Source organism: Drosophila takahashii, chromosome 3L (assembly GCF_030179915.1).
Source record: "Drosophila takahashii strain IR98-3 E-12201 chromosome 3L, DtakHiC1v2, whole genome shotgun sequence".
NCBI classification, from domain to species: domain Eukaryota; kingdom Metazoa; phylum Arthropoda; class Insecta; order Diptera; family Drosophilidae; genus Drosophila; species Drosophila takahashii.
Window position 1 is genome coordinate 21871290 of NC_091680.1, and position 27158 is coordinate 21898447.

The 27158-nt window shown below is 37.7% G+C and overlaps 2 protein-coding genes across 9 annotated transcripts in view; one reads left to right on the forward strand and one right to left on the reverse strand.

The window, feature by feature from the left end:
* AstC-R1 (Allatostatin C receptor 1) overlaps positions 1–27158 on the forward strand; it is a 204849-nt gene that overhangs the window by 109452 nt on the left and 68239 nt on the right. The gene's annotated exons all lie outside the window — the stretch shown is intronic.
* Positions 3193–25267, reverse strand: AstC-R2 (Allatostatin C receptor 2). The gene is made up of 4 exons (XM_017153127.3): positions 24904–25267; positions 6163–7431; positions 5657–5704; positions 3193–5320 (listed from the first exon to the last, which is right to left on the reverse strand). The coding sequence occupies exons 2-4, from the start codon at positions 7342–7344 to the stop codon at positions 4796–4798; spliced, it is 1755 nt and encodes a 584-aa protein (XP_017008616.2). The 5' UTR covers positions 7345–7431; positions 24904–25267; the 3' UTR covers positions 3193–4795.

Genomic DNA, 27158 nt, shown 5'->3' on the forward strand with positions numbered 1-27158 from the left:
TTGGCGCCTGGTGCCCTAATCTCTCCTTTTTCCTATATTCATCATCATCTTTGTGGAAAAAATGCTACAAAAATGTTGATCGATTCGAGTTTGACTTTTATGCCCGCTGCGTGTTTGTCGTTTGCACAGGAAATTTCTTTTGAAGGATGAAGCGACTTTAGTGACCCGTTTGAAATGGATGATGGATTTATTTTGAGAATTTTTGAAGAAAAAGAAACGAAAAAAATTAAAATTTTGAAGGTATAAATAAAATAAATAAATAATAAATAAATATTTTAAATAATTTTTTGTAATATTGATCATAGTTTGTTGGGTCAAACGAAAAAATACTTATTTAGATTAGGATTCAGCAAATCAAATTATTGTTTTCCATTATACTTATAATGGAAATTATAATTATAATTCTCCCAAAATATTTTAAATGATCTGAAGAGTATACAAAAAGGGTCTTCTCAGCATACTCAATACATTTTGTATCCTTCGCTGTTAATACTTTTTCGGAAGCTGACTTAATCATCAATCATTCGGTGGCTGCCCCTTCGCATCTCTCCCGATTCCCTTATGCCAAAGTATTCCATACAAATTTTATCAAATTTGCTAGTGAGCCATTGAAAGTTGCCCCGTTATTATGGTCTTAAATCGAAGCCAGGGATTCGGATGGAAAATGCATTTTGGGCCCCAATTACTATAACTAAGGAAACGACTGCTTGGAAATTTACGGTCCAACTCAACGACTTTGGACTTTTCAGCAATTTGCAAATGCCAAGAAGTGGGATAAGAAGAAATAAGGACTATATGGAAATAGTTTTAGTGTGCGAAAATGCCGAACGCTCGAGTGGCCGCAAAACAAAAATTGCGGAAAAACTTTCAATTTGCTCAGCCAAGTATCGGAATCGTGGCAATCATCAGGCAGCAACAAAAGGAAAAATCATAAAACATAAACCAGAAGCGAGAACCACAATCAAATGGAGCGCACACAAGAGGACCGGGGAAGTGGCTGGAAACGCTCGAGAACTTTTCAATTTGGTGGCAAAATTTGCGCAATTTCCTCGGTGGCTGTGCCGGGCAAGAAAGGGTTAAACGACCCACCGCCCACATCCGCCCACCTCAAAAGCTGCAAGTGTCAGTGGGGAAATTATGAATTGCTTAAAGTTGCTTAACCGCTTTTGCGTTGGGTCCTAACGATATTATTTCCTTTGTGCACCAATTTAAATTAAATGTGCACTTTATTGATGACTGAATATTTGAGTTTGGAAACTTGAGAGATACACCTAAAAAAACTATCTGAAACGATAATCAATTTAATGTTATGTGGTATCAATTTTGACTTGATATGTGGGCACTTCAATTCGATATGCTCGAAATGTAATGCTCTCACTCACGTAACTTTAAGCGCTAACTCGCTCTATTTCGGATTAAGAGAGATTTAGCGCTTTTCGCTCCAACTCACTTAATTTAAGTTTCCATATTGCTTCTTCCTCTCCTTTTCGAAGTCAGAAAATCACCGAGAAAGAGAAATTTATATCGATTTGACCACGGCATGTTTTTTTTTTGGGTGCATTGAAATCTTGAAACTATAATTAAGCCAACATCATCTAGCAACAAAAGAAGAAAGTGTGTTTCATCGTTCTTTAAAATACGCATTTAATGTTTATTTTATTAGCCTCATAGGTGTATTTTTTTTGCGTCTGGCACGATCCACCTGGCTGCGAATTCGGTTTTTTCCCAAACGATTTCCATTTAGGTTCGTATGCAATGCAATGTGTGTACTCAAGTGCGGTATTTGTTTGGCCAACGTCATTATCCGACTGATTGAGGTGCTAATGTATTTATAAAGCGACTTGGTTGTATTTTTAGCTTCGAATGAAAATCGTTTCTACCTCAGCTGGATGCCTTTTTATCTGTTCATTTTCATTGCCCGATTTATGAAGTGTGAAGCATTAATTTGATTTCGTATATAGCCGGGAATAAATTAGGTCAAAATATGGACGATTTACTATCCGATTCTTTGAAGTCTGGACCATGGATACACAAATATATACCTATACCTACATATATGTATCTCCACAACGCCTTTGACTTTGAAAATGCACAGAAAGCGATCGAAGACGGAGGAGCTGTTTTCATAATTCAACTGACAGCTGAGTTTTTTCCATCAATATGGCAATAAGTTGTCTGTCTGCCAAACAGCCCCCCGGTTCCCATAGTAAGTGCTTTTCCAGCTCTGCCCTGACCTTAAACTTCAGCTGACTGGGTTCGCAGGTCGAAAGGCAGGGGGATTTGCATCGGTCTGCCATTTCCCATTAAAACTCAACTCCAAGTTGCCGGGCATATGGCTGGGTGCATCAGAATGCAGGCGGGCTCCACATAATCCCCTGCTTTGGATCCTGCTCTGCCTGCTAATGAAGGCGGGGCCATCAATATGCCACCTATGTACATGACCTTCTCCAAGTGCAAGTAAAATCAAGACTGACGTGAAAAACGATTGGAAAACTATCATTCTGTTGCACCGAAACAAAAAAAACTATGTATTATTTTTCAAATGGTGTTAAATAAAAGAGACTATGAAGTATATAATTTGTATATCTTATCTTACAATATATTATAATTTATTGCCAAGCTGATTTTACTTATTTTTCTTGTTATTTTATTTTACCATCATCTGCCCAAAAAGTCATTGTCCTGTGGATACTTTTTCCCACTTTCTCTTCTCATGCCTGCTACTACAATTTCTTTGCCTGTCAGTTAAAGATTTTATGTTGCTTCCTTCACATTTCCTTTAGTTCAGTTTTTGTGCAGCTTTCATTATATGCTCCGGACTTTTTCATTGCATTTTCTTTGCAATATTCCAGCACCACCTTACTTGCCGCCCGTTTTATATTGCTTTTGTATCCTGTGGAGGTTGGGAATGGTCAAAAATGGTCGGAACATTAGACGAAGCATGAAAATAGTTTTTGTTTTTATGTTGACAATTTTCCTGTTGTTTGTCTCCATTTCAAATGGAAACCCTCTGCCATAACTATACGTATATATTTAATATATCACACACGACCGAGCAATCAGAGCAATATAAAATCAAGACAAACAAAGGAGTTGCATGTGAAAATAAACAAACAATTATTTTTGATACCTGCTTAAGCGAAAGAAAAAAATGCTTTGGTAGCTTGTGAATTCATTTAAAATATTGTTTATTTGTATTTCAATTTTTAAGCCCTTAAATTCCACTTACATTTATCTATAGCAAATACGTTTAGCTTCAATCAAGTTACACTTAAAATTGAAAAATGTTACAAGTATATTTTTTGGTTTTCTTTTGTTTTCCTGTATTTTTTGGACAATTAACAAATACACATTTCAATAATTTATTTTATGTACGGATTAGCCTAAGTTTACCTTCAAAAGTACAAATACGCTATGGGGAAAAGTGAATTCCCACATTTGCCAACGATAATTCTGGCTATTGTTTACAATATTCAAGTCAATGATAAATACTAACATTAGTTTACTGTGAGTTTGTTTGAACAGTTTTGTTGTACAACTATTTTGGGTTACGCAAACAATGGAGGAGGAATCTATTGTAACTGTATTTGTTCGCTATATTTTCGACACTATTTATTATTTATGGCCACAGTTCAAGTATGTTTTTATTACTTCATTAGCATTCATTGAATTCAATTATCATTATTGGCTGCACAATTGAGTTAATGCACGCATGTGCTTAAAAAACGTTTAGCTTAATGTAAATTATAATATACACGGTTAATTAAGCTTCATTTAAGTTTACTGCTATGAATCGTTATGCAAATTTTCCAGTTTTTTCGCTCATGTTTTATTTTGTACAATCACATTGCAGATAATTCGATTTATAGAGTTTTCATTGAATACTTCGTAAGTTTTATTTCCAATGGAATTATTTGCAAATATGGAATTTTTTTGGCTGATTTTTAAATTTTTATTTCTCTTAGCCCTTGCAAATTTTTCGACTTTAATCGAACAATAATATATTTGCTGCATTTCAAAGTCTTTCCTTGAACATTAAGATTAAATCTTTGGCTTACTTATGTAACTTTTTCTATTTCCCAACTGCTCCACAACCAGCTACACAAACTTATGCTAACTTTCCAACTTTAAAAAGGTTTCAAGCTTATTCTAGCGGAGTATGTAAATTTGAAAACGACCATAAAATTATGCACACTTTATAACTCGAAAAACTTATAGAAATATCTATCTGATAAGCTTGCCAATGCGAAAACGGTGAACATATGATATTATTCTGCCCTTAAGGCTTGGTTACTTTTAATTTTATATGGATAAGAATCTAATTAAAAAACTTATTTTGGCCTATGGATTTATTAAATATAAATTCAGAATTTATTTTTATTTACTCATCAGCTAATAACTGTTGAAAAGTTTCTACAAGTTTGTTGATAACAAAATAAATATTTGTGAAATCAATATGTTTTATATTTTGGAATCAATTAATTATTTTTAAAAGTTGGTACTTAACTACTTGTATTCGTTGGCAATAATGTAAATAAAAACCATTTGTAAATCAGCATACGTTCCTTGAGATTCCACCTTGTAAAAATCGTATTATTTTTTCCGTTTCCGCATAGCCCTACCTTAGTGGTATAAAATATCAATATCATCTCATTGAGAGCTTAGCCTACAGCAAGCACTCCGACTGGCTCATCAGTCGACGATCTGCGCCCACGTCGAGTTCCAGTTCCATCTGCCGATCTCACCTCCGGGCGATGAACACCACCGTTTCCAGGGGCATCGAGGGAGCCCGGTCTTATAAGTCTGTGTGCAGCACGGGGGGCTTACAGTTGTTGGTCTCGGCGTTCACCACCAGCACGGTGGCCGGATTGCCCGCCTGGATCTCGACGGGCACCTGGTGAACCGCCGGCTGGAGCTGGAGGCAGGTCACAGCATCCGTGCCCGCCGTGGTGGTCGTTGTCGTGGTCGTTGTGGTGGCCATCGGAGCATTGTTGTTCCGCGCCGCCGCCAAAGCCTTCTTTTTGGCCAGTGCCCCACGTTGTCCGTTCCCCTTTCCGCCGCCCCCGAGGAGCCGCTCCGACTGCCTGCCCTTGCCGAACTTGGGGAAGAAGCTGTTCTCCAGCTGCAGCTGGGCATTCACATCCTTGCGCGCCGCACAGGTGCAGGCCTTCATGAAGCTCTTCTTGAAGTTGTCGCTGAGGAAGGCGTACAGGATGGGGTTCATGGCCGAGTTCGAGTAGCTGAGGCATCCGCAGGCCAGGAAGACGGCCAGCTCCAGGCGAGAGGCACAGCGTTGCGGGGCCGAGCTGATCAGAGCCACCTGATAAATGATAAAAAAAACACAGGTTCTAAAGGGGAGGGTACGCAACAGATTTCGAGATTTCGAATTTTATAATACTTTAGAACTATTTATGTAATTTTTAAAAAATCGGACGACTTTATTATATAGCTGCCATATAAACCGCTGCTTTTGTATAGCCTTTTATTTATTTTGGAAACTATAAGCTAATAAATCTAAATGTATAATTTTTCTAATATTTTAAAATTAATATTTTTTTTTTATGGGAACGATCTGCAAGGGTATATAAATTTCGGCTTGCCGAAGTTAGTTTCCTTTCTTGTTTACTTTACACCTTAACTTATTTAAAAAAATTACCTGAGAAATCCAGTGTGGAAGCCAGCAGAATATGTACGCACTAATCACCTGTGGAATAATACAAGTAAATATTTTTATGTTTTAAGCCTAGTACTCACTTTAATCAAAAAGCCTCCGAAATGAAAATCTCCATACAAAATTTTGATAACGAAATTTTTCGCCTCTCATTTTTGTATAGAAATTTTCATTTCGTTGCCTTTTTGATTGAAGTGAGTACTAGGCTTTAGGGTTGAATAAAATTTTAAATTTAAAATATTTAAGGGGTTGGCACCATTGGATTTCGGTGGTGCGTTGAAACATCAATACTAATTTCCAGTGGATAGTATGTTTGTTAAATTAACAAAAAATACACCAACAAACTATTTAATCTCCAAAAATTTAGTTTTAAATATTTTTAAAATTTTGATTAAATGAAATTTAGTTACTGGTATGGGTATAGTTAAGTATTACTTTTTGAAATCAAATTTTGGCCAAGCTTTTGACTAGCAGCTCCAAAAATGACTTACCGTTAGCACCAGTTTGGTGACCTTCCTGTGCGACCGCTTCTTCTCCTTGGACTTGTGCTTGGGTCCTACAGTGTGAAGTTTGCGGATCACCAGGCAGTAGAAAACCAGGATGAAGGTCAGCGGAGTGGCGAAGCCCAGGACCAGGGAGTACAGGATGAAGGTGGAGTCGGTGTGCGAGTTCTGGGTGTCGGGCCACTCGATGTTGCAGGACACATTGCCATTGCTCGACTGGACAGTGCTGGCAAAGAGGATCACAGGGAGCATCAGCAGCACAGAGGTCATCCAGGCGAAGGCCGAGACCAACTTGGAGACGAAGGGCGTTCGGTAGCGGGGCGAGGATATGGGGTGGCACACGGCTATGTAGCGGTCCGCCGACATAATCAGCAGGAAGATCGACGAGGTGAAGGAGGTGATCGAGGTACTGACCATGTAGGCCTTGCACATGTAGTTGCCGAAGGACCAGTTGCCCACCTGCATGGTGTACAGCAGGAAGGGGATGCCGATCAGGAAGCACTCATCGGCGATGGCCAGGTTCAGGATATAGATATTCGTGACCGTCTGCATCTTGGAGAAGCGCATCACCACGTAGATGACCAGCGTGTTGCCGAACAGCCCGATGATGCAGACCAGGGCGTACAGGATCATCGTGATGAGCTTCAGGATGAAGTTGTAGCTGTACGAGCAGTCGGCGTCCATGTCCTCCTCGTAGTCCAGATAGTGGCTGCCATTCTGGTGCGTCGGTCGATGTTTGTGGTTCAGGTGGGGTCGCGCATTGGGCGCCACCATTGTTCCATTGAGGCTGCCATTTACCAGCCTGTTGTAGTAGTCGACAGCCGTGGATGGCAACGACGCGGATTCCACGGGCTCCGGCTCCAGTTGCTGCGGAATGGTTCCATTCGGCGCCACTGCCAGCTGCTCTGTGGGCGTTATTAAGCTCGTTAGTGTCAGCGCTGTCAGCACAAATAACAGAATGCCAGAGTGGACACTGCCTTTGCCTCTGCTCTTGCTGTTGTTGCTGCTGCGGTCTGCAGCTGGTGTCGAGTGTCGTCCCTTCATGCTGGCCATCCTGCCCGATCCTCCTCCTCCTCCTCCGTGGCAGAACCACCCTCCCTTCATTTCGATTCGGTTACTGTAACTGCCTGCTAATTTCCAGTCGGCGGTCGGCGGCTGCCTATGGGACATTGCCTGCTAAACCAGCTAAATGGCAAATATTTTGATATGCTTTCCATACTTTATGCCTGTGACGTCACATGTTGCACGGTGCGGTTTCTGCAAAAAGGGTGAAAGGAAAGAAAGAGAAGAAAGATTGATTAGTTACGAGCAAAGGGTTTCAGCATCTGCATTATTAACTGTTATGGTGCACAGGAAGAAATTAATACATTTTCTGTATTTTAAAAAATCTTGTCATTGGAACTGCAATTTCTTTAAAATGAACTTTTATTATTTAGTGAAAGTTAGTTGAAGATGAGTTTCTATCTTAACTTAGATGTTTGTTTATTTTTGATTTATTTTTCCCCCCATTAAATAACCGATTTTTCAGTGTCCTTTTTAGTCCGTCTGCAGCTGGCTCTAACAAGCGCATATTATTTACTGACAATATTGAGCGCATGCTATCAGCATTTCATGAGTCTAGCTCCTGCCACGCCCCGCATCCTCCGCCCCCGCCTCATCGTGTGAACATCTTCCTGCAGACAATGCAATCAACTATATGAAATTCTGCTCGTTTGCTTGTTTGCCTTCTTCGCACTGCTCGGCGTGCGAAAAAAATGATTCGCCATCCGGCGGGTGAAAAATGAAAGGCGAGTAAAAAATAAAGGAAAAGCCAGCGGAGAAGGAAAGCAGCACAACAACAAAACATGACAGCAACAACTACGAGCAATTAACTTTCCCATAACGTGAGACCAAAAGAGAGAAGCGTAATTCATATAAACTCAATTTATCGTTTGTGCCAGCACCAGAAATATAATTAAATTGAATTTTCAATGAGCGGGCATTTTGATGGGACAGCTGAGACCGCAATATTGAGAAGCGTCCGAAAAGTTCAAAAAACTATCACTCAAATGCACATAGCATTGGACTGCATTGTCTTTTCAATAATTTATTATTAAGTGCTGTGTACAGTGGTCAAGTTGGCTTCTTCCTCCAGAAATTCCAGAATTACTTAGGTGAAAATAATTAAATAAAAATGATGTCAAAAATTCAGCTGTATTTAAATCTTAAATTTCTTACAATTGCATCCTAAAATTGTATTTTATTTAATTTGTTCATTTTTTATTACTTAATTTGCTCATTTAGTAACTTTTACCACAAAGTCCCAAACATAATACCATTGTAAAACGTTTTATATTTGAGTTTGGTCCGCAAACTTTGGTTCACAATTAATAAGCAATTTGTTTTGGGGTTTCTTAAGATCCCCGGGCTACGTTGAAAATGAATAAACATAAGCCTTGGAGTAAAACGTGGTCCATATGGCGTGGAACATGAAAACTTTGCGCCAGAAGAAAGCCACAGAACATATATACTAAGTAGCCCCATGAAGGTCGCAAACTTCTCGGTCAGTAGTCAGTAGCCAGGCGAAAACTTTCGCAGACATCGGCCAAAAACAGACCATTGCGAAGTGAAGTCAAGTTTTTCGTTGGCCGAAAACCGACAGAACAACAAGCCAAGGCCAAGTAAAAGGAAATAGCCGCAGGGGACGGAGGTCCCCCCACCATTGAAGGCGAGACCAAGGCAGATAGAATTTCCGCTGATTAATTAATTGGCGTAATCCTAGTTAGATAAACTGCGTCAATTGCCAGGGAATTTATGAGCGCATCTCTATCTTCGGAATTAAGCGGGTCAACAGCAGCTGGGCCTAACGACTTTGCGACCCGATCGGGTTAAACTTTAACCCCTGCATTAAGCCCCTCAATTAGCTTGAATGCAGCTGCTTTGATGCTGGCCACATCATAATTGCTACACTGGGAGAAATAGCGTAGGCAAAACAAAAGTGCTAATTAGTCATAGAATGCAAACTGGCAAATAAAAACAAAGTTCAATTTAATTGTATTCGTTAAATTACAAAATAAATTATTAATATGAAGATAATATTAAAATCAATTTTAAAAACCATACTTATAATACTAATATTAAAATATTATAATTGTTATTATTATTTATCACTATTTTTTGAACAAATTATTTATCATTTATGGTGAATAAATTCCTGCCTATTGGGTAAAAAATAATTCTTTTCTGAAAAGGTCAGCACAACCAAATTCTGGATCCGCCACTGTGCTTACTAATAAACCCTCCTTGAGCAGACAAACCAAATACGACTAGACGACTAGTTTCGGGGATTGTTTCTGGTGTACGCTTTTGTTCGCTCCACACCTTGATTAGCCGGACAGATATCCCGATAATTATGCCATGGTCACGAGGAGAGGTGGGGCTTCTCTGCGATGTCCTGACAGCGTCCGTGTCCTGCTGCCCGCTCCTGTTCGCTCGTCAGTCCGCTTCTGGTCGGGACAAACAAGGTTAGCAATCAATTGCTAAGCATGTTGCCATTGACGATGATGGCACCATGCCTAACAAAGTCCGCCCCCGCTTTCCCCACACGCTCACATAAAGGCCATAAAACGCTTGACTACCGATTGATCTGGCCAGTGGACCAGAAGATATGTGTTTTTGGCCATCCCCCTCTGGGTGGGTTCGGTATTCGACCAGGCCAGACAAAAAGGAAGCGAAGGTTGCGTTACGGCCAAGTGACTGATGAAACTATAATTGGCAGCAGGGGAAACTGCTCTCTTGTGCGGTCCTAATGAGGCCATATCACATGGTCATTCTTGGTGGGGAACTGCCAGTTGTCCGTCATACAAGCTAGCATTACAAATTCAACAAACGAGACTTGGAGGTAGATAAATTTACATTTAAATTAAAGTCATAAGCTATATACTTATACATTATTGTTTTATATTTATGTATGTGAGAGAACTGATTTATTTATATATTTTTATTGCCTTGCAGAGGGTATTCAGATTTCAGTCAGAAGTTTGCGACCCTATAAAGTATAAATATTTCTAATATACTATATCGTATAGCTACCATAGGAAATATAAAAAAAACTAATAAAAAAAATTATAGCTTCGGTATTTTTTTTATAAATAACCTCCTAAGCTTGGAAAAAGCATTTTTTTTAATAATTCTGAATTTTGAATTTAATTTTATCAAAATCGGACGATAGGAACGATCAGAAAATTAATTTATAAATTGTATTCTTTTCTACTCTGGTAAATGACTTTTTTTATTATTTCAGAATTTTTAATCACTATGGACGGCAGTCCATGTAGTGACGAAGCGCACCAGGAGAGTGTGCGAAGGCGACTACTATATATACACGAAGAAATGAAAATCTACTGTGATGGTCCGATCATAATGAATGATACACCTATCGAAAGGTATTGCAAAAACTAACAGGATTGCATACCAAGACTTTAAGAAAATCAATTGGCTTGGAAGAGAGAGCGGTGAAAGTGAAAAAGTGAAAATATCGAAATTTGGAGCTGTTGGGGCCGCTGGGGATAAATGCCCCCTCGCAATATTTTAATTGTATTCCTTTTGAAAATACCCGTCGAATGAGGGGTCATTTGTCAAAATCCGACGCTCCGTTCAAAAGTTATAGCCAAAATAAGATTTCCTTCGTCTTCCCAAAATGAAAATTTAATTCAGTTTGTCAGTTTGTCAGTTTGTCAGTTTGTCAGTTTGTCCAAAACATGTTTTTTAAGTTTTGAAAATTTGATATGACGTTGATCACATCGATATAAAAAACTTTTGTTCTACCACTTTTGGAAAAACTCGCTAGTTTAGCGGGAAAACAGCTATAAATAGCTAAAATTCGGAAAGCCGTAACTTCTATACTACTAAAGCTACAGGCTTGTGCTGCATCTCGTTTGAAAGGTATTTTTAAATGCTATAAACGCCTTCTATATGCAATTTGTGTAAATGTAATACTTAAAAAAATATGAACAAAAGACAATTTTTTAAAACTTTTTTTTTAGCTTTTTTTTATTTTTCTCAAAAACGGCTCTAACGATTTTCTTTAAAACCTTAAACTGTATAGCCCTTGAGATTCCTTAAATTTTGGTATATAACACATTACTGTAAAAAGTCACGTTTAAAAGTTATTTTTATTCGACAATGGCCACTTTTGCCAGCTCGACCAATTAACGCTCCCTGAGTATTGAATTTTGTGGGAGGGTATCCGAACTGTATTTTAGGGTCATGGAATCAGTAAATTTGCACTTAAGAATCTTAAGAATATAGGAATCTTTTGTTCTACGACTTTTGGAAAAAGCCGCTACTTTAGCGGGAAAAAGCTAAAAATAGCTAAATTTCGTTAGTTTGTAAGTTCTACACTACTAAAGGTACCGACATGTGCTATACATCGTTTAAAAGGTATTTTGAAATACTTAAACGCCTTTTTAACTTAATTTGTTTAAATACAATGGCTTATAAATTATGATTGACCATTTTAAATTTAAATGTATGTATATATTAGCTCCTATGAGAGCAAATGTAAACAAACAAAAACTTCTGATATCAAATAAAAACACCTCTTAACGAGGTAAAAAACTAGTGACGATCGCACCTTCAACATACAAAAGTTCTGATATCAACATTTGTGACGAAAAATTATTACACTCGTCATTAAATAGACTTTCTAATATTTTCTCATTCGGCACGCTGCAATAGAAAATGCCTGTGAAGGGAAAAAGACCGGAATAGTTTGCTAGGGCGGGCCGAAAGAGAAAATATTAGAAAGTCTATTTAATGACGAGTGTAATAATTTTTCGTCACAAATGTTGATATCAGAACTTTTGTATGTTGAAGGTGCGATCGTCACTAGTTTTTTACCTCGTTAAGAGGTGTTTTTATTTGATTATATTTAACATTGATCGAACGACTTTATTAAATATAATATTATAGGAAGGATAGAAAATATAATGTCAAAATAATACGTAGTTTAACATTTTGTAATTTATATTTTGATCTGCAAGGGCATATAAGCTTCGACTAGCCGAAGCTAGCCTCCTTTCTTGTTTTAAGAGGACGTTTATAGGACGGAGAGTTATAGCACACATTTTAAAATGGAATTTAATAGCTACATTTTTAGCCATGCTTTGAAGTCCAATCGAAGCCCTTAAACCTTAGAAGTTAATCTCTCGGTCGGATCTAGTCTATTTACATTCTTATTTAAATTTGATGCTGCCTGGCAGAACTTTGTTAAATTTAAGGAAAACTGAATTGAAGAACCTAGCGAAATTTAATGGAATTTCTTTTTTCGTGTGAAAAATACCTTTTGTTTTCAGCGCCTTTGTTCCACCTGAGCACGGCGGGCAAACTTTTAGCTGTTATCTTTCTCACTCATTGGCCAAAGTCATTGTCATGCATAGAGTTTCCCTCCCGATCCCCGTTCCCTAGCCCATCCTCCGTATCTTTCTGCCCAGCTTTGTTCTGGTCGTCTCTGGCATAAATTTTCACTTCCTTCGTGAAGTGCATGGATAAGTTCCACTTAGAAGCTCTCCTCGCTTCAAGCTTTTCAACTTTTCACCATGTTGATTTGTTTTTCCCAGCTTCAACGCCTAATTTCATGACTTTGTGTCGCAAGACCCGACATATGCCCCTTTGATTTCACAGTTAGGAAGCCATTTGCTTAATTAAAAACTACTTTCGATCTGTTGTGCAACTCTTGAACCGCAAATAAGCGTCAAATCGGCTTATGTCAACCAAGTTAATTGGTAAATGCACAAAAATAGCTCACCTTTCCCCCACGTTCACCTTCCCGAGTGGATTGGGGGGCTTTCAAATCATATATCCATTTACAAATGGGTAAACTAGGCCGATTGGCCGACTAATGTTTGGTGAGCTTCTACTGGGATTGAATTTCACGGCTGAATGTGATTAGCTGCGTGCAATCAAGAAGCGGAATTAAAATCAAAATGATTTTATAAATGAGGCATGGGACTAATTTGTTATCTGCAAAATTAGCTTTTGCTATCTGAGCCCTGATTTGGTCCGGATTAACCAACCAAGCCTTTAATGCTTTCATTAGTGGAATGTGTTTTTAGTATAGCTTTCACTAAGAGTTCATTCTGATTAATAATATGCATAGGCATATTGAAATAGTTGTGGAAATTAAACATTTTGCTAATGTACTACAAAAATTCACTCAGCAGTCCCTAAAACTCTAGAATTAATCTCTTCATCTCATCTATCACATCATCATTAAGATCCTTAATCTCAAACTAACTTAATTATCTGCTCAATTTATATAACTAAAGTTAGGTAAGTATTGAGAAAATGCCGATGAAATTACTTCCCGATATTTTGACGTTTATACGGACAGAAGAACAAGGCTACATCATATCTAATATATATATTTTTTTTAGTTACAAATGTGAAATTTCATTAATGCGATCATTATTTCACCCTTATTCTTATCTATCCCGAAAATTTACACATTATTGCCCCATTTTCCCCTCCTAGGGAAGCCATAAGGGATTTGAACCTAGCTGACGGCTGGTAAAATATGTTGCCATAATTTATGTATCCACACTTTGGCCCCGGGTTCTACCCGATTCGGTATAAAGTGTCCGTATGTGCTCATCCGTGCGGCGGCGAGGCGCTCACGTTCTCACCTGGATTCCGGATTCTGGGTTCCGGGTGTCGGGTGCTACGTCATTGTCGTTTGGCCAGGTCATGATTTATAAATAATTAAATATTTATTTTCGCACATCGTAAATGACGTTGGCAGCCATCGATGAGGGTCGGGATGGGAAGTTTGCCTGGCGGTTGGCATTTGGCCCCAGTCATATGCTCATTAATATTAATAAGGCGATGTTAGCGAACGGCAGATGTCCCGCACCGCCACCCTTGAGTTTTCCTAATATTTCCCCCCATTTCCCACCCACCTCAACAGGTGTCGTGCCACACGTGTCGCCAGGGCCTCACGGCCTTGCCCTTGTGGGTTCGTAATCAAGTCAAGTGCCATCGACTCGGCCGCAGAAAGTTTCAGTTATAAACGCGGCCTCCGGGAGGGGCGTTTTCGTTTAGGCCAGAAAACCTCGGCTCGAATCCAATTTCCATTATCCAATTTAACGCCGGCATGCGCGCATAAATAAGCCCCAGTGGATAGACCAAAAACGGCAGAAATAGAGATCCGGGACCCTCGGCGGGATGATCCTGGACCACTGAGCACAGAGCATTGTTATGCAAATCTCAGGGAAAGATACAAAAAACCAGGATTAAAATCCATTTTCTACTTAGGGAAGCCAACAAATTGTTTTAGGCCAATCTTGATTTTATGAAAACAAAACTTCATGGACGTTAATGTAAATTAATTTATATATAATATATAACTGTGGAAAAATCCCTAATCGATATTATGTCCTGTCTGACAACCAGATTAGTAATATTTAAATTTATATTTTAATTTTTTTTACTTCTTAGCCATTTAGCAAGAAAATGCTTTTCTTGAAGAATCAGATTTATTTTTACAATCTTTTCGCTTGAAAATATTCCATTTTAAAACATGGCCTTAAAATCAATACCCTTCTCATTTAGGCAGGATTTTTTCCGCATCCCTCAGGGGAGAAAGACAATTTCCCGGAAATTTTTCTTATTCTGCTTTAAGTGTGTTAAAGTGAAATTTACAAGAAATTGCAAGCTGTCCCACGGTGGGATATTGAAATATATTATTTTGTTGTTATATGTAAACAAAAGAGAAAACCAAAGACAAAAGCGAGCGTTTACCAGTTTCATGAATTTTTCACCGAAAGCAAAATAAAGTGAGCGAAAACAAAGGAAAATGCTAAGGTAAAACAAAACGCCTACATGAACAGATACTTTGTTAGCTTTGTGATGGGGCGGGGCCACGCCCCCTGGACACGCAACTTTTGCAGCCATCTCAGGTGTGCGTGTGTGTCCGTGTCCGTGTGGGTTTTAATATGTGTGAGTTGGGTTTCCAACAAAAAGGAGCCTCTAAGGAAAGGACAATTTATAATATAGACGACTTTCATATCCTAGGAATTGCGATAATTATACAAGTATTGTGTGTACTTTGTATCTTCTTACACAGAGAAAATTATCAAAAGTTTTAGGTGCAAAATAAGGGATGAAACATTTTAAAAAGTAAAACGTTTCATACAAATTTATTTTACTTTGCATTTTTAAAACGTTTTCATTTTTATTTTTAAAACGTTTTTATATGAAAACGGCACCTAAATAATTATAATAAATATATATTATAATAAATAAATAATAATTTTCTCTGTGTACTCAAGGATATTAAATTAATATGTTAATAAAAACGTTAATATTTCATTTTTAAAACACATTTTCTGATCATAAGATTCAACTCGCATTAGTTAGCAATTTATGAAGAGAGATTTGTGTGCCAATCCCAATAATATCCTTTATTAAATAAACACATAATTATTTATTTTTATTTACCTGTGTGATGTAGATAACAACATTTGCAAAATATTGATTTTAATATCAGTCATTTATTGATTAAAATATTCTTTCCTTCTTTGTATCTTTTACATGCTACTTTATGCTACCCCTTAAATGTACAAAGTGCCACAAAAAATCGTACAATAGGCCAGAAAAAGAGAATTTCGTGCTCAACGCTTAAAAGTCGATTTCGGGCGTTTTTTCCTGTTTAAAAAATGTTGTTGTACACTTTTTTCTGTTGCGCATCAGAGGTGAGCGAACAATTTTTGTTATCTCAATAACTTGATTTATGCTCCTCGGTCCGCCGCCGAAAAAGCACCAGAGTTCATCGATTACGAAGGTGGGGCTGGAGGTGCAGCCCCGACCTTTAAGTCTATGAATCTCCACGCAGAATATAAAAATGAAAGAAAATGAGCCACGCGCGCTTTCAGCAACATTTAATGTCAGCGTCAACGATGTGTCACGCCCAAAGCGCCCCATTTCGGTATATCCACTATAGGATTCCGCTCGATCCTTCGCAACGCGTACCATTTAGACAATAAATTAATTTCGGGCGATGGAAGCGGGGAGAGTAGTATCCAACAACAGCAAAATCAACTCAAATCAGTGTCTAGACGAGGTGGAAAACTATGGTCGGAGGAAAATGGAAAAGGAGAAACGGAGCTGGGAAAACCTCCAGAGGGGCGCGTGCTGAATTTAAAGACATCTCAGGGAGCGGGACAGCTTAGTGCGTGCCCTCATCCAGTCCCGGGGCTTATTTGCTTGTGGATTTTTCTGTTTTGATTTTCATATTCATCCTTGTAATGGCTTACAGCTCGTGCGTGAGAGGAATTATGTCACGATATCATTGGGCTCCGAACAAATACCAAAGAAAAATAACAGCAAGATAAGTGATTTTGAATTTATGAAAGCAAATGTAACGAAAACATAAACGAAATTGGGTGCAAGTTTGGGAAATTAAACAATAATAAATAACAAGCGATTCTCCTTTTAAAGAGCTTTTTTATTCCTCAAGATTCAAAGATACGAAATTTCCATAGAAATGACTGCTTAAATCGCGCCACAAACGTATCATTTTACATTCAGCATTAAAGTGGAGAAAAATGTTAAGTTGTGCTCAAAGGAAAGCAAAAAACAAGAGGATGACTTGCAGAAATAAATACTCTTCAGTTAACAAATATTCAGAAATAGTTTTAAGAACGTTATTTAAATTAAAATATTTTTTTAAATTTAATTCGACGATGCAATATTTAAGCATTCCTCAAAGTTTGTATAACTGAAGTAAAGAGATAATTTTTTATAAGAAATAATTCATTGTTTTCCGACTAAAAAGATATATATTTTTAACTAAAGATTTTAACTTACTTATAGAAAAAGTTTTTTTTTGATATTCAATATATTAAGGAACATTTTTTTAAGCTGAAAAATTACCCTAAGAAAGAGTGCGATAAAAAGGCATTTATTACACACAGAAAGGCTGTAAAACGTAGAGACAGAGATGCAAATGTGTAGAATGACTGAGGAATAAAATGGTAAATATGTACGCAAGGAATGTACGTAAAATGCCGATGGAATGTGACAAAGTTGCGAGTCGTTCACATCCTCGCCATAGCCATCCCCATCCACTATCTTCGACCTCATCATCGGCCTTCGACTTGTAATAAAAATATGTACAGCAAAGGATTGTTTGACACAAATTTATGGACCTTTCCTCTTCTTCTTGAAGGAAACCCGGGAACAGGACGTGATGGTGCGATAAACGGACAGTGTCCAAATAAATCGTATCGGTGCTGAACATAGAAACAAGCCAAAATGGAGGTCAACATCGTAAAAAGCAGCGACACAGAAGCAAAACATGATTCGGAATAAAAATATGGAAACGAGTGTGGGAGGGGTGCAAACTATAACCCTATATGCAGATCATTGAAATTGTTTGGCCCAACAGTAGCACAGACCCACGAAAATTATGACTTTTCGAACATGACAGAGCCTAAGTAAGTTGACATAAAATTTATGACCACAAAATAACCGACCGACTGTTGGCTAAGTGAAACATGAGCCCATAAAAATGATGACTGCGCCTCTAAATATTCCAAATGAATATAGGAAATTCCGCCAGAGTCCATAAATTTGTTCTGGCCAAGAACGAGGCTATAAAACAAGCTAAATGGTTTTTCTCTTGATGGGATTAATAAAGTTAGCAACTCGAAAGTGTCATTCGGAATAACATCTGGTAGTTGAGTGCTTAAAAATAATAATAGTTTGAGGTTTTACAGCAATCAGTGTTTAAGGATTCTTAACAACTAAATTATATTCGTACGTTATTATGAATTAAAAGAAATTATCCACAGAGCAATAAGTAGCTTAAGAGTAAATTGCGTATCCCAACAACATGAAAAGCAGTTCAGCCCACTTAAACATCCCCTTTTTAATGCCATTTTCAGAACAATTAATCCCACTAAATCACATTACGCAATCGATAGTTTTCCGAAGCATTCTACTGATTTTATGTAACAAAGGCTCTTCTGGTTGTCAGGCAGCAGAAGCGAGGAAAACAAGACAATCCAACTTTCATCAGCAATTTCTCAGTGTTTTTCTGCCTTGGAAGTTTTTCCTATTTTCGTCATTCAAGCTGAAAGTTTTCAATTAGTCACACGACTGCACAATTAAATTTTTCCGCCACTGCCAGCCCACACAGATTGTCCCCGTGTGTTGGCTTCGATGTCTTGCTCCCTCAAAGGACTCTGCTCAAGGGCCACCTACGGAATTGGAAGGAAGTAGCGCCGACAACTTGCAAACATTTATCTTCCAGTTCCTCCGCAGGAGAGGAAAACGTTGGGGGAAAAGCGGAGTCAGAAGTATTTTTCCCTCGAGACCAACTTGTCGTAATTCACTGGGAGCGCAAGTTTTGCCATCGATAAATTTTACAGAGTCCAAACACTTGTTGCACTTTGAAGTTTTCCATCGGTTGAATGGCTTGTTTTGTCGGTTTCCAAAACGGAAGGGTGGGAAAACTGCCCACAGGCCGAGTGTCAAAGTAAATCACTTTTGCCGCTGAACATCGATTACAATTTTCGGCTATTTCTTATTGAATTCTATAAATTTATTGGCCAAGAGATAAGAATATGGTCATTGAAAAGTTTTAATAGCTTCCAAATAGCAAAGAAATACAGAACTAACAAAAAACATATGATATTTAAATTAAAAAAATAAGCTTTAAGGATTGCCAACCAAATTAGATTTTTTGGCAAAACGGATTATAAATAAATCACTTCGTTTCAACATGAATTTCACAAAATATTTCGTTGACACTTTCTATGATTAGCCATTAACATAAAGTTGCCACAACTGATTCGCCATATAAAATGGCGTACATATTATGCAAACATTGCCCATCTATTTTAAGCCCAGCCGACAGATCCACGCATAACTCAGGACTGGCAACCGAATTGGTCTGTTGTGTGTGCCCGCAATTTGGGCCAACATTTCCATGAAGCCAGGACCGCCTGGACTGACAAGATGACGTGGCAGCTGTTGCCGAAAAATGCAGTGAAAAAATAATCCCAAATTTGCTTTTTAATTCGTTTTTAGTTTTTAGAAATATGTATAGAAACTAATGTGTTTTAATTTTAAATGTTTTTAAATATATATTTAAATAAAAATGTATTTCTTGCCACTTTGTAATGATTATTTTTTCTGAGTGTGTTCCCTCTAAATGTTGTAGCTCTGGTCTAATTGAAATGAATCAGCTAATGCCAACCTTTCGGGCTTTAAAGGGAGCTTCCGATTGGTAGGGAATTTAAATCTTCTGGCCAGCAGAGATGGATGAATTCTACGACTCAATTTGGTAATGAAACTACCACAAAAATGCAGAACCACGCCCACTGCAGGTGGGTGAGGAGTTGGGACAGGAAAACTGGAGGACACATATGGACTGCCAAACTACAACTGAACTGGGCTTGATGAACTGACGTATGAGTCCGAATCAGTATTTTGACCACTCACCCGTCGCTCCTCGTCCCAAAGTGGAGGCAGAAGGACAAGATGGACTCGACTGAATTATGCAATGGACAGCCGAAGAAGCAGTGGCACAAACCCAGAAAAACAGTGGGAACAGCAGCCTGGCAAAAGGATGAGGGGCTCGGGGGCAGAGGGGTCCTGTCAAGAGGATATTTTCATTTGCTGCGAGAGAAAAGAGGTTTTTTGAGAGGGTGCTGCATATAGAGTTCCGCCCACACACAAGGCTTTCTGGCAATGCCCCTGCTTGGGTAATTGCGAAATGCAATTGAGGTGCTCATCCGTGGCCGTTGGTCCTGCTCACTTCACCTGATTGATAGCAGCCACAAAATTAAAGAGCTTACTACTCGATAGGGCAAGGATCGGGAGTCACAGGATATATTTCTTTACTTTTGAACCAAAAAAAGACTTGATATGAAACGATGATCGATTTGACCGCGACGTGTTTTAATACCCGTACTCGTAGAGTAAAAGGGTATTTTGTATTCGTGCAAAAGTATGTAACAGAGAGAAGGAAGCGTTTCCGACCCTATAAAGTATATATATTCTTGATCAGGGTCCCTAGCCGAGTCGGTCTAGCCATGTCCGTCTGTCTGTCCGTCTGTCCGTCTGTCTGTCTGTATGAACGCTGAGATCTCGGAAACTATAAAAGCTAGAGGATTGGCAATTTGCATGCAGATTTTAGGAGTTCCTACGCAGCGCAAGTTTGTTTCAAAATGGTGCCACGCCCCCTCTAACGCCCACAATCGCTTATATACGATTTTAAAAATTTTAATATTTTGGAAAAGTAAAAATGCAGTTTTATTGTGTTTATCAATACCTATCGAAATGTAGAAGAAATTTTTCAAATCGGACCATTCGTTAAAAAGTTATGCGTGATCAAAAAAAAAGGTTATATATCCTTCTCCCTCGCACTCCCTTTAGCTGAGTGACGGGTATTAGATAGTCGGGGCACGAACCCGACTCTAACGTTCTCTCTAGTTTTTTTGTGTGGTCAATTACTAAAAGAATACTTTAAGTCCTCAATTCGCCTGCCATTTTACACAATTCCTCGACCTTGAGAGAGTATCAATTAGTCTCGTTTAATTTATTACCCACCCCGCAGTGCGCAATTGGCGGCTCATTTAAATTATTAAATTGCCAGCCAAGAAAAACTTTTAATTTCATCTCAGCTCATTGAGGCCATTTCGCTTTTCTTGATCCCTTTTCCGTGTTTTCCTTCCGTTCGGGTTGGACTTTTTCAACTGCTTTGAGGACCACCTTTGGCAGAAATTTCAATTAAAAGCGTTTGAGGAAAAGGCCAAATGATAGCACTTGATAAATTTCAATGGCCAAGGCAACCCGACAAAATTATAAATCAAAGTGGAAGCGCTTCAGAAGGGCAAAGCGAGATATAGATAGAGGGCAGTTCAAGTGGCGATAAACAACTTAAAAGGTCGTGAACGAAATTTGAATAGAATTCAGAGTTCGGCCCTATTTTATGTTCCGGCCAACTTTATTTAGCTTTCGGGCGGCCTCTTTCCCGTAAAAGTTTTCACATTTTGTTGCAGTTTTTTTAACAGTTCTCCCATGGCACAATTAGTTCGGAAATTTTATTCGATTTCCCCCATTGACGAATTCACTGAGAAATTAATTTGGTTTGCGGCTGCTTTGCTGGAAAACTTTTCCTTTTTCCAATTTGGCTCAATTTTTGAGCTCATTATCTGCTTCTGGTAACCTTTTGAAGTGGGAAGTTTCTTAGGGGTATTTTTCTATGGTAAAAGTTTTAATAGATTTATAAGAGTTTAAGAAAAGTTGATTCCACCCGTTTTTTCCGTCTTTCTTTCGGATTTCTTCATTTGTTTGTCTAGGCCGGTCTTGGGCCTAAGTACATTTTCAAGGTAAAACAGGATATATCAACTGGGCCAATGTTTGGCCATTTGGTTGATCAACTATTAAATCCAATTTAAATTCTATTAGAATTTCTAACCGAGTTTTAGCCGGCGATTGTGAGTGTTTGTGTTTAAGTTGGCCAAAAAAGTCGGCGACCAACAAAGAAAATTGCAAATTTTATTTATTCTAACAAAGAACAACAGTGCGGGTGCTAATGTTATTTACGTTCAATTGTTATACACTAGCAATAACAACCAATAAACCAACAAAAACAATAATTGAAACAATAGCCGAAATTTGACTATCAATACAGGGAATATTGTGGTTAGATAGAAACTTGTGTATTACCCCTTAGTTCTGACGTACAAAAACTGCTTACTGTTTTTACCAATTAATAAAATAATGATAAATATTTAAGTTTCAATCTTAGTAATTTAAAATTGCTTGAAATGTTTATTTAGTAATACTTTGCATACTAATAAGAATTTTATGTGGTATAAAAAATATAATTTCCATTTTATTTGAAACATATTAATAAAATACTGATATTTTGATATTTAAGCAAATTATCAGGTATCTTTTAGTCGTAAGGTCTGGAGCCATTTCCCTCTGTTTTTGTTGAAATTAATGCACAGATATCGCCGTTGTGTTAGTGGGGGTCTGTCTGTGTTTGTTGGTCTGCCGTTGATAACAATGTCGATTTAATTACATTTTATTGACTTCGCCGCGCGGCCAGAAAAGCGGGGTTCGCCCCCGGCTAACGTGCGCGTCATCGTCATAAGCTCTTATCAAATAACAGAAGCACATTATGCCATAATAAAGATATATTCACCCATACACAGATACTTCTGCCTGATTGTTGTTGCAGCTTAATTACACTTTTATTCTGAGCGAGTCCGTGCGATTCTGATGAACTTAATTTGTTTTTTCACATGAATTTTTGTTTTCGCGACTAAAGTTGAGCATCAGGAGTGAAGGCATGTCATTTTATTTTTAAACCAAAATAATTCAATCTGTTGCAATGATGATCAGATGATGATGATGAATCGTTTCAATATAATTTGGAAGAGCAAAACAAAAATTAATGAGAATAAGTGTTAAATATGATTGATTTTAAGTAAAATGGAACAGAATATCGCAGTATTTTAAGTAAACTTAGTTCGTGGCTGTTTTCCTACTATTATTAACAATAACTAGTTGACTATTTCCCGTGAAATTTTTTTTTAAATTTGATTCCCATTAATTCTTAAACATTTTGAAATGCATTATAATAGCATTTAATTTAAAACATCGATTGTAACGTAAGAACATTTTTTTTAGAAAGTTTTAAAACTTTCAAGAGTATTACAATTTCGACTTATTAGTATCTCATAGGTTTAGATAGCTGCGATATTGTGTGTCCGGGGTGGTTTGCTCGTGTTTGTTGTTGTTCTGGCTCCTATTGTTGGCAATAAGCACGTAATTACTCACACAAGCAAAGCCAAGTGCACGGACATGTAGATGGACGCAAAAGGACCACAATACAAGCACATTACGTAATTACATTTAATTATCTGCATTCAGTTTGCGGTCTCCAAAGGAGGTCTCCCTTCCATTTTCGCACCCAGCAGCACCCTCTGTGGTAGTTTATTAATTTAGCTTTTTTGTCTTGATGTTGCATTGTTAAAACGGGAGAAAAATGGGCCACACTCGAAGCGTTTCCCCTTCCGAAAATGGCACACAGTTAAATATTTGGCAGTCTGCCCCTGGAAGTATGCTGCATTTCGCTCTGACAGCCCCTGCAGTCAAACTTTCACTTGCAGTTGTACTATCACCAGCAAGAATCTGGAATTCCATCTGCCCTTATGGGTGCAGCATATGTGGAGGAAGGCCGCGTCGTCCTACGGGTTCCTTGACAAATTTGGCGAACCATTTTACTGGCACATAAAGTCCTTGCCTGCCAATATATGCCAACCACCTACATAATGCAGTTGCGTACAGTGCGTGGATAAAGCATAAAGCATATAGTTAATTTTACAAACTAAAAACTATTTTAATTGAATTATAAAATAAAATGTATTAAAATATGTATAGTTTCTGATTCCAAAGCGTATTGTGGTCTAGACTCATTTAAAATCTCGATTAAGTCTTGATCGCTCAGCTCGACTATTTTTATGTCGCATACTGTAAGTGAGGGACTTTTATGACATTTTATATACGACTTGAGCGCTCCTCTTCCCTTTTCTTCCGCCTCATCCATTCTTCGTCACGAATATCAAGACATGCGGAACAAAGGCAAAAATCTACTTGGCCCGGTCTTTAAGGCTTTGCTTTTTCATCTTGGCCGCCTCGACTGTGCACACTTTGCTCTTTAATATTATATGTCCTTTGGCATATTTTGATTTAACAAGATTTTAGCCTTAAGCTCTGGACTTAAGCTCATTGTCAGAGGACAAAAATAAAATCTTTTTATTTGATAAAGAGGGATAATTTGGAAAGCTTTTCATGAAATTTATAAATAACGAATTAATAAAAATATTCTATGAAGTTAAACAAAAGTTCTTAGACGCTTTATATGCCTTACTAAATTTTCTTCTGCTGGTTAAGTTATGTATATTTTCGTGGATTTTAATCAATTTAAAGTATATAGAGATTTATTCTAATTTTTTAATTTTGTAAAATCACAAATTCATAAAAATGTATCTCCAGCCCTACTGAAATATAAGCACACATTTTTAAATAAAATTTATTTTACAAACTAAACATCTGTTAGTCAAATCTATCATCATTATTCTGCTGAGCATTTTATAATTGTATCTTTAGGCCTGGCTTTTCAAACTAGCAGTGGGAACATTTTATCTATCTTGTGATTACCATAACTTCCAAATGTTATTTGGTCATCAAGCCCTGACGATTCCTGAATTTATTGCGCCCATAGGAAGTGGTCCAAAATGCGAATACAAAATATGTTTACAACACAATTACGAGAACAAACAAGTTGACACCCACGCAAACAAAACAATTCAACAATTCTGCCGCATTTCAAAGCATTTCCACAGGCAAATAAAAAATCCTTGAGGTTAAAACACACGCACACACACAGAGAGCAGATGGAAAGGTTTCCATCCTTCAGCTCAGCTCAACTCGACTCGACTCAACTCATAAGCCATATAAATTTTCGGCTGTCGTCTTTTACCGCTTCGCATAAATTTGACACTTTTTGTTTTATTCTGGTTGTTTTTCTGTGTTTTTTTTTTTGTATTTCTTATTCTGGCTTAGGGGTACCGTTACTTGTGTTTATGTACCGAACCAGAAAGAGCAGTTCCATTGAGTTCATTTTAAGGGAGATTTATAGTACGATATGGCAGAAATAATATTTACCTTGACAAAATTGCGTTTTTTGGCAGTTTTCTTTTTTGGTATATTTGTAAAGATTATTTCGGGGTAAGAGAACACTTTCTTTGATGTGCGATTTCGGCGTATTTGTTGGTTTATTTAATATTAATAAGTTATTCCTTCTTGATTAAGATTTTGTTTTGTTGATGAAGCTTTGATTTAAATATTAAATATGTTTAAGAGAGTTTTTTGAAATGTTTCCCTTGTCTTGTAATTTTTTTCACTTAGCACCAAATTTGAAGAAGAAATAGACAAGTTCTTTAGTCCATCACGCGTATGACTTCAAGTTCTTCATTTAATTTTGAGGAGCAAGGCTTTTGGGCACGTTCGGAGCGCTTTGTTGACAGGCAACGACTGAAGCCGCCGAAGAAATTCAGTGCCTAACATCAAATACGATGATGATGATGGCCCATTGAGTGGCTAAAAGGCAGCAGCCGAACAGCTGTTTCTCCGAAGTTGGATTCGTGTATCTCTAGGCCATATGTATATCTACCTTTTCCTCGGCTACCGAAATGTTAGCTGATTCCGAAAATAAATTCCAGTGGTCTGTTAGCACTTAACATGGCCATGTGGGTGGTCTTCTGGCCAACAGCTTACCTGTTTGCTTGGCCCTGTTAGCGAACAGTGCCGTTGAATTGTATGTATCCCTTCCATACTAAATACTAAAAGTCGGCGCCCCACTGCGTTTATTTCCAGCCCATGGTGTTTATAATATTTAATATTAGTTTTTATGCTAATGGTTTTTTAATGCCCGCAATTCCGAGCGTTTCATGTTGATCGTTCTTTGGCTTTTCATTTTGTGGTGCCCGCTTTTATGTCTGCTGCGCATTTGTTTATAAACAAATTGGGTGCGTCGGCTGGAGCGAAGCACGAAAATAAATAAATACGATGGCCAGGCAATAACAATCCAAACCAATTATCGGTAATAAGTCAGCCGTCGATTTATGAAAGTGTCAATGCAATTTTTTTCGCTGTATTCTGGTTCCGTGACGTCAACGCTTTGAAATGCTCTCCCATGCATTTGGTTTCCAAATAAATAATTGGCCATAATCTATTCGGCGGCGTCTTTGTTTGCGCCAGTTTCCAAGGGGATGGAAGGGTGTTGCCTTGATACCTGAAGATAATTACATCTTAGGTTCGCTCAAATAAAGTCAGAATTATTGTTGAAATATTTTTAATTGACCGATGTATGCGAATTTTTATTTAACACAGTTCATACAACTAAAATACTATTTTTTTATATAGGTATTATTTTTTTTATTATAATATTTTAAAATGAAAACGTTTGACAATTTATGGAAAAAAATTTATTTTGTATTTTATTGGTCACTACCCACCGGGAAAGTGAGAAGGTGGTTCTTTGTGTGCTGAAAATCCTGTTCCTTTTAGCAGAAAGTGTTGGAAATCCTGTTTCTTTCAGCAGGCGACGGTGTAGGGAAAATGTAAATTCCCTAGGAAAACCACATAGAAACCTCATTTCCCCCTTACTTTTTGTGTCACCCCCGTGTATTTTGAAACCAGAGACGGAAGAAATGTAAGGAGTGAATGAGGTTTTGTCCCTTCCGCTTGTATGGAGAAACCTCTTGAAAATATGTTATTTTCCAGAGGAATGTTCCCGCTGGGTAACCATCTTTTCATTTACTGAATTTAATTTCATATGCCAAGTCAGGGTTTCTGAATTGAATTTCATATGACAAGTCATGGGTTCTTTAATTACTTTAAAATGAGCTGGAATGCAATCAACAGCTCTGTCGCTTTTCTTCGCTCTATCCTTTCATTCAATTTGCATGGATAATCAATCATTGGCAATCCTTTCAACGGAGTTTACTGTTTAATCCCGCTAATGTTATTAATTAACCACTGCGGTCATTTTGTTTGTCTTTATTTATTATTCCTTTTAAAACAGCTTACGCAGTTTATTAATGCTGTTAATTTTTAAAGCCACTTTGGCTTTTCCTCCATAAATTCCCGATTTATATACGTTTTAAATGTTTTAACTGCAGAACACGGCGACTGCTGCAGCACCGGAAACTGCATTAAAAAATGGAGGATAGAGGCGATAAAATGGGGGATGCCGAGGAATGCTGTTGACTGACTCGGATTGAATTGCTGTCTCTGTCGTTTTTTCTTTAATGTTCATGTAGAAATTAATACCCTGTACATTAATAAACTCCTTTTTTTCATATTAAAATTGTATTTTAATCATTTCTTGATTGTAAACGTATGGTTAAAAACTAAAA

Bases quoted from the DNA above. Each gene is read 5' to 3' on its own strand.
- AstC-R2 (XM_017153127.3), bottom strand. From the start codon at position 7,344: ATGTCCCATAGGCAGCCGCCGACCGCCGACTGGAAATTAGCAGGCAGT. The intron at 5,705-6,162 runs GTAAGTCATTTT...ATTATTCCACAG, and splicing joins TCACCAAACTGGTGCTAACG to GTGATTAGTGCGTACATATT. The intron at 5,321-5,656 runs GTAATTTTTTTA...ATCATTTATCAG, and splicing joins TTCCACACTGGATTTCTCAG to GTGGCTCTGATCAGCTCGGC.